At 27.4% G+C, this 8869-nt stretch overlaps 1 protein-coding gene across 1 annotated transcript; it reads right to left on the bottom strand.

Annotated features, from left to right (window-relative positions):
• Nucleotides 1-769: 769 nt before the first annotated feature.
• LOC139905250 (piggyBac transposable element-derived protein 3-like) lies at nucleotides 770-1476 on the bottom strand. The gene is made up of 2 exons (XM_071888048.1): nucleotides 1206-1476; nucleotides 770-1071 (listed from the first exon to the last, which is right to left on the bottom strand). Exons 1-2 carry the CDS (start codon nucleotides 1474-1476, stop codon nucleotides 770-772), a joined length of 573 nt encoding a protein of 190 aa, XP_071744149.1.
• Nucleotides 1477-8869: the final 7393 nt, after the last annotated feature.

Below are 8869 nucleotides of genomic sequence, written 5' to 3' on the forward strand. Positions count from 1 at the left end.
ATATCTTTATTTATTTGCCTTTAGATAAAACATTACTTTATATAAAATAATATAACATAACTCGACTTCTATTAACATAGAAAAATTATGTTTTTTTTTTTTTTGTTTATTGAAGAGTTATTTTTTATATTTGTTTGTTTTATAAAGAACAATAGATATTTTGTTCTTTAGACTTATTGAAGGAGTGTCTTTGCCTCTGAAACTACGTAAAAAGTCCATTTAATAAAAATATTATCAAATCAACTATGTATTCATTTACAATAATCCAATTATATATAAATATGTATATTTGAAATTGCTCTTTGTTCGTGGATAAACTTTATAAATAAAATATGAAGACAACCCATTCTAAAACATCGTTTTGAATGTTGATTTAACCATCATTTAGTTCAGAATATACCGTTATATTTTATATATATTCTTAATAATAAAAGTGTCCTTAAAAACAATCAAATTATCATAAAAGCTTATGTTTTGGGAGTTATTGAAGGTCATAAAATAATAAAAATGGATATCTAAACCGGAAACAAAAAGTTTTAAAAATGACTTCTATTACCAACATAATACATGCATATATTAATTTTTCTTCCTAAATAGCTTAAGATGCAAATAACATACAAGTAAATATACTCTTAAGCAATGTTTTGGAAAGGTTAGAGTCATTTAGCTATTTTATAATGTAACTAGAAGTATTTAAGATAATTCCAATTCTATAATCATTTATATTTTGATCAATTCTATATATTCCTCCCATTGACTTGTTATACTCTTAGATTCCCGATGTCACGTCAATTTCGATAAATACCTTTTGCTGTTTTAACCATCTCTTCACTTTACTGGTAGAATGCTGATCAAAAACAAATGAAGCAACAGTTACTATAGCATTATCCTTCCCACGACTAATTTTCATTCTAAAATATTTCCTTGTTCCTGTGGCACATTCTGAGTATCCTCTTTCTGCATTTACAAATAATTTTGGAGAGGATATTTGGCATTTTTTGTCAATCCTGTTTGATCTAATGGTACCAGTTCCTTCATATCCTCGTTTCTTAAGCTCTTCCAATATAGGAACTGTTGTAAAAAGATAATTGGTAAAGAGATGATAAGGTAGATATTTTTTATCATCTATATATGTAGGTATTCAAAAGTTGAAGAACTGTTGCAGCACATTTGTCTTATTCATTTTCAAAGATCCTCATCTCCACTGTGAGGGTTTCCTTGGTAAGGATCAAATGCAATTAAATATCCGAGAACTTTGTTTTGGCACCAAATTTTGTGCCCAAAATGAATGGGTTTGCTGCGTATGCACTCTTTCCAGCTATGTTTTCCAAAATATTTCACCATAGTCTCATATTGAGATAACATTTTTTCAGGAATGAAATGTTCAAAGAATTTTTCTTGAAGATGCTTCATAGGAGGCCGCAATTTATGGTATTTATCTTTCTTATTTGGATTTTCGGGAGAATTGAAATGCATGCTTCTCATTATTTCTTCAAATCTGCCCCTGTGCATAGTGTTGCTTATGGCTTCATTTTGAACGTCAGGGTCCTTGGACCAATAAAGCCTTTTACGAGATAAATCATTATTATATCCAGACACAATAAAATTCTAATAAAAATTTCAATTCTTTTTTTGATCCTTTAACATCATTCCAATTTCTAAAAATAAATATTTACTCATTTCTTTGGATATTCATTCTAGAATAGCTTCATCAAAAAAAAGTTCGAAAAGCTCAGTATTTGAAAATTCACTAGAGCTAGAATAATCTCCTTTTAAAAATTGTTTTGGTAAAATTTTATCATTATTCTTGCCCATTTAACTTGATTTGACTTACTGATTTTCTTTACTTTCCTTAGTGGCAAATCATTTTCGATTTCGCTATTTTTATATTTTCTTTTCTGTGAGCGATATTCGCCTGATACAAGAAGTTGATTTCCAGTTAGGCTGGAGGGGCCCAACTCCGTTTTTTCTTCCCCGTTTCCTGAATCCTCGTCCAAAATATTGTCTTAATCAGGTGGTTAAATAAATATATCATACGGACCATCATCATCGTCTTGTAAAATATCAAGAATTTCCGTCACAGTAAGACCTTTTTTCCTGTATAAATAAAAAATATATGTACTCATATATGCCTAGTGTATTCATATGAACATGCTAAATTAAAGGTAAGAATTCAAGAAGAATAAATTAATTTTACTCAAGTTTTAATTACATAAAGAAGTACAAGAGTCTCAAAAATAGAGTTTTTTTCTTCGTTGGGATAGAATGTTTTTCAAATTGGCAAATAGAATGAATTACCTTTAATAAGAATCCATGGCCCATTTTTGTTGACTGAAGGTGCACTTCAATAATGGTATGAAAATACAATGATTGATTTTTTTGTCAAGTGTTGTAAATAAAAAGAATGAAAAATATCCAAAGTACATGATCTATACAAGTTTATTAAGAATGAAATAAATTATTAATATGAATTTAAACATAAAAACGTGTACTGTGATCATATGAACAAACTAGGCGTTAATGGGTTAACGCCATTAGTGGATTGATAAGAAAATGGTTGCATTAAAAAATATATTAAAGTATTTGAAGTGTATGCCGCAATTTGTACATTTTTAATGTTTTCTGTATCAGTCATTTCATTATTAAGTTGTTAGAGTCATATATAGTGCCTATAATATAGTGTTATGATACAAATATTTTCGTAACGATTCTGTTACTTATATAGTTCTTGGTATTTCGGTACTTTTGATCAAAAATATAAATGTCCTTAAAGTCAATTTAAATGCAGGTTTCAAATACTTAAATAATTCAAATTTCCCTTAAAATATAATTGCACAAGTAATGGGGACTGCAAGATATTAGTTTTCGTATTAATCATTTCTCTCCATTTTAAAAATTAAAACATATTCGCGAGCAAAGAGCACTATAGTTTCTAGAATGATCTTCAGTGATATTAATCGTGAGTAGCTTTTAGCTGCACCGTTTATTTTGGAATTGGTAATCTTGGTTTCTTTTCCTCAACTGTTGTGATTGTTAATCTAAAGGACTGATCAGTAAAGATGCCTATATCATTCAAAATGGGTATATTTCTGGGCACATTCACTCGGAAGGACACCTCTAAAAATGGGGGCGTCTGGAAAACCTGTTTACTATTAAATACTATCATTCAAAATTAGTTTAAAAACATTTTTATATTTTGAAGTTTCATATTATTTGAGAAACCAATCCCAGGTATAGACTTGTTAACTACTCTAATTTGGGATAGAAAGTAAAAATATGCCACAGATTATGCAGTAATCCTTTGTTCAAAGTTAATTAATAGACGTATATTAAAAAGAAATATTAATACAATGTATGTACTTTTAATAAAGATTAAGTTTCAAAGAATTTGGAATTGAGAAGTACATGGTTCTGCCACATCAAGTAAAATTATATCAGTTTGGATTATTATTATAAATAAAAGGGATATATAGATATATATTTGCAATGTGCAAAATTCCCAGGCAATCTATAAAATTTCGAATATAGTGGTCATATAAATTGTGAAGTAAAATGAGTGTTTGTAATTTGAGCGATAAACAATTCATTGCAAGCAATTTCATAATTTGATTTGCATTTTTATTGAAATTTATATTGCATTCGGACTTCAAACTATTGTATGATAAAAATTTTTAATGAAACACTCTGTTATATTTTGCAAATTATACCTCGATCAACAAGTTGTGTAGGTGAACAGCTAGTCCCCAAGGAGATCAAAACCTATCCCACGTTTTTAAAATAATTATATTGTAAATTTTATAGATTACTAGGGCAGATGGACATATGCAACAGCTTATTTTTCGTGAGTATCAAAGAGCTATAGTTTTTCATTTACATCATAACTGTGTATATAATAATAAAAACTTTGTAGAAAAAAATTAATTATTATTTTTGACAATTTTTCTTCTAAAAATTGGATTAAATTGTCTGTGTGTCTTTGATCAGATTTAAAAAAAAATAAAAATGGCACAACTGTCGCCGGTCTCACCTACATACATACATACATTCCTAATAAAAAATGATATAATCAAAATCATATAAATTCATGGAAAAATATTTAATTTATAGTGAATATATTCTCTTAATACAGTTAGTGAACTTTAGTAAAATGTTACTCCCCCCTCCAAAAAAATGATATAATAATTTATTAGACTTTACACAGTCGACATAGACTCAAGAATACATCATTTAAGTTTTTAAAGTATTAAATCTATTTGTACTCGTCAAATCAATTAATAAAAACGCAAAATATTCTCGAAAAGTCGCTAAAAAATTCAATCTTAACAATACTTGTATGAGGTCTCAACAAGATAAAAAATGTTATTATCATAATTTAAAAAGTAAATAAGAAATTCTATGAAAAGTTTATTATTTTTCATAAATTTTGAGTACAAAATAAGTATTTATTTGATAAGGTTGCGCGGAATACATAAAATAACAAGAATGATTAAATTTGAAGGCATTTGACCCTTATTACAACAATAATAAAATTAAACTTGTCTTGTTACTGACTAAACATTTTAGGAATATATTAATGAATGGTGCAGCGAGAGAAAATGTTATTTGTTGTTCAATAAACTTTGTTGTGCAGAAAATCCCAGCTCACTAACAAAGGGTTAATGGTACTTCCAAATGTCAAGAACACTTTTTAATCAAAATAGAATGGATCCATAAAGCCTCCCATAAAAAAAAGTGTTCTTTTAATGACCTTTAACTAAATGTGTGCAGATTTGATGCACGGTCTATGGAATTCTCAGGTCAGACGGAGTAATGGTAACACTATAATGTTTACTTATAGTCTAACCAATTAAAAGAACATTGGAAAAACATATACAAGGTATGTAATCAATTAAAGCGTGCTATACAATTTGAATAATTATGTAAATATTATTCTGAAAAAATAACAATTACGTGAAATACGGTAATAAACAGCAAATGTCAATTAACCATCTAAATTATTTTAAAACATGCGAAATAATAATGATTATCGATAAACACACGGAAATGTTTCATGTTTCACTAATCACTGTTTTTTTATGATATATTTCTCATGAAATTACAGAACTATTCATATGAATATATGTAAGTAAAAATATTTTTTTGATATTTATGTCCCATCTCTTTAACCCACTAATAAAACCCCTCTAGGCAGGTATACCACCATTACAACCAATAATTAACAAAATAGATTAATCATATCAATCTTCCTTCTCTTAACAATTATTTTAATTCGAAGCAATAGGAAAACAAAGTTGAAGAATATTTTGTTTCTTATTATGAGTACGAATTTTTTTATAAAATTAATTACCAGGTTTTTAAATAAATGATTCAATTTATTCATAATTACTAAAATAATGTTTAAATTGGAATACAAATTGTTATACATAAATAAGTATGTAGTGAGTTAATACAGAACAATCTTAAAAAAAAATAAACAAAAGAGAAATGTTCAAATAATTTTTTTACATCCGTTATGTTTATAATATACATCTTGATATTTTGTGGACATATTTTTTGGTCATTTAAATTATTTGCGTTCAAGTTTATGGGAATGTCAACAATAGCTTACAATCTTCATTTAATTTATGAGACTGAGATTGACCCCAACAATATTTCAAATAAAAGCTATGAATTTATAATTCTTTAATTCATTATGACGATGATTTTTTAAATCTATTTTAAGTTCAATTTGCGGCTTTTCTAAATGGTTAAGCAGAATAATTATTTAGAATTAGATTTAATTCTTACTCAATTTTGATAATTATCATTTCAATTGCTCTTGTGTTGATGGGCAATGCCTAAATTCTAAGACAGTGTTGATATAATTTTTCGTGAACTTTTAGAGATTATTCAGGAGTTAAAAAACTAATTAACTGATTGTATCTTCTTTCTATTAATGATTCAATATCCCAGTGAATATGTTCAAACAAAAGCCCATGCATGGCTGTTGATGTCTAGGAACGGTTCGAACATTTTTCCCCTCGCTCAATTTTGCTCTCTATTGTGAACAACTCGTCCGTTTCAAGCTGGCAATCGAAGAATAGGAGACAACAAGACATCATCAGTATGGACACATCTTTGACAGTACTTTGCTTAAATCAGATTATTGTAACACTTCTTATGAAGCATTGAAATAATGGAAAAATAAGAAATTACTTTTTCCCCAGCCTATTATTTATAACCACGGTAATAAAAAACTTGGTAAATTACTAAATGATCATTTTCATTCGACAATATGACATATGTACCTTAAATTATAGGTATTTATCATCAAAGTTAAAAAAAATGATAAAGGTATTAATTATTGAAACTTGTAAAAATAGCTATATGGGGCCCGTTTGTGATTTTAGTCGTTAAGTAATCAGGTACATTTAATTACTTAAATGATTACTTCGGCTTTTAAGATCTTGTATTGAAGGCTACATGGTTATAAGATTGGTAATAATAGGCAACTTTGTTATATTATAGATTAATATACACTACCTTAAAACAGTCGACTTAATTAATATTCAAATATATCGGTCAAATCCTCATTAATACCGGATTGAGACTTCTAACTTCCACCCAACATTTAAAATGAGCAAACATGTATAATTATACAAAAAATAATTATTTCCATAATTTAAAAATTATCAACAATGGTAAACAAACTAAATATATTTTATTTCAATGTTGTTACTCTCAGCTTCAATAATCTCTTCCACGGATTTCCTAAAGTTACCTTCATAATTACGACTAATTACGGATTAATTTCAAATTTTTCCTTAATACTAGGGAGTTCCTAATTCTTTTTCTCCAATTCCCCTCTTTTTAGTTGCCCAACTCTCCATTTCCCACTACAGTATCGTTCTTTGACAAATTTGATTTCAACCACTGTTTAGTACATAAATATACGCTTTGCTTCTTTGTGCTATTTTACGGCCCTAATTTTTGTTTGTATATATTAATTTTTTTTACTAACCGTTATCACATGGAAATAAAATACATATGAAAAGATTCGTTATATTTGTTTCTCAATTTATTTGGCCCATGAAAAACATACAAAAAACGGAACACTTGACACATACAGATTAAAGATACATTTTATTTGATTTGCATTGACGTGTGTCCCCATGTTCGGTTCTACTTTTCAAATAGTGCAGTGTAAATCAAATTTAAGGTCAATCAGACGGTTTCGCGATTTGGTTTTGAACTCAACCATGCTGGAAAATGGGGGTCAAAATTATTTTGGAAAATAACCAAATGAATTATGAATGGCACCAGTAGTTCCAACATCTGGGCTGTCATGTTTCACGTGTTAGTTATTTTATTCAATTAATTTTCCTCTCTGAGAAATGATTTTTATATATATTTAGTAAATTCAAAATTTAAAAACCCTGCATCATAATCGGGGTTTACCTAATCTGAACAAGAACCAACTGTCGATTACCCTATGGCGGAAGCTCGTTTATATCCACACAGATAAAAAATATATCCCCTAATATTTTTAGAAGAGTGAATGTTTTATAATATCACAAATTATCTTTTACAATTCAATTTTAGTTAAATTAATACAAATAATTATTCATTATTCAATAGATAGAAAGTTGATAATTTTGACTTATGTAACACATGGCGGCTAGAAAATTAATTGTAAATAATTATCATATCCGCTTTCATCCATTGAAAGTGGAAACACTATTCAGTAATGTTAGAAATATATCTTAGCCAACCAGGAATAAATTAACTACTGAGCACAGGGAGGAAATAACTTTTTTAACTTTCAATTTAAAATTATTTACTACTATAACTATGATTGCTATATTTATGTATTTTCTTGCCTAACCCCAATCACTAAAAAGTTAAATATAAAAAAAGTGAAACATTTTATCATTTATTAATGTAATTCCTTTATAAATAATAAATAATCGGAGTCGGTATCAAAATCGTCCTTAAAGATGATATCGGAGTCAGAATTGGCATCGGCTTAAATTTTGAAATAGATATGTCACTACTAATTACGCACTAATTGCAAAAAAAAACCTCTATAGATTTGCAACAAATGAGGTGTAAACTAATAACTTACCCATTTTATGCATATAAGTATCCTGTTCTCAATATATCTAATGTGTAAGGTATGAATAGTAATCTCTTGATTAAGTTTTTTTCATCTTACAAATCGTATTTCAACATTACTGCAAAAATATTGCATTGCATATATGGGGTTTTTGTTATTCATTGAGCTTTTCAGCTATTACCATTAGTGTAAATTTTGCAAGAAAAATAAAGTATATAATTTAATTTATTTTATATCAACTAAAAATATATTTGATATTTTTGGAAGGTATATTTTGATCTAACAATAAAAAACAAAATATTGCAATTTAAAAAAGAAGATAAATTGAATTTTTTTTTAATTGAAAGTGATTTGATATTTTTATTTGTATATTAATAATATCTGAATAAACTTGACACAGCGAAAATCATGCAACCTCTCTGTTATGAACATTACTTTTGGATTCAATTAGTTTTATCATTTAATCGTCAATTAGTTATAAATAAAATACGTTTTGCATAAAATGTGACTTGAAATATACATTGAACTTGTTTGGATCATTGTTTCCACTCTGGTAAACCGTCTGGTTGAATGGAAAAAAGATAAAAGTTATATAATGTCTTTTTATAACTTTTTTTCATCAAATATGAAAATTCTTAATAAATGGAAATCAGCTCTACCAATAAATTACCTACCGGTTAAAAAAAATACTACATATTTATTCTAGTATTATCTGATGATTGTAAATATACAACTATTATTATTTATCATAGAAGAGTTCTTGATAGTTCTAAA

Source organism: Lepeophtheirus salmonis, chromosome 4 (genome assembly GCF_016086655.4).
Source record: "Lepeophtheirus salmonis chromosome 4, UVic_Lsal_1.4, whole genome shotgun sequence".
Classification (NCBI taxonomy): Eukaryota; Metazoa; Arthropoda; class Copepoda; order Siphonostomatoida; family Caligidae; genus Lepeophtheirus; species Lepeophtheirus salmonis.

Bases quoted from the DNA above. Each gene is read 5' to 3' on its own strand.
- LOC139905250 (XM_071888048.1), bottom strand. From the start codon at position 1,476: ATGCATTTCAATTCTCCCGAAAATCCAAATAAGAAAGATAAATACCAT. The intron at 1,072-1,205 runs GTGGAGATGAGG...TTTTTACAACAG, and splicing joins TTACCAAGGAAACCCTCACA to TTCCTATATTGGAAGAGCTT.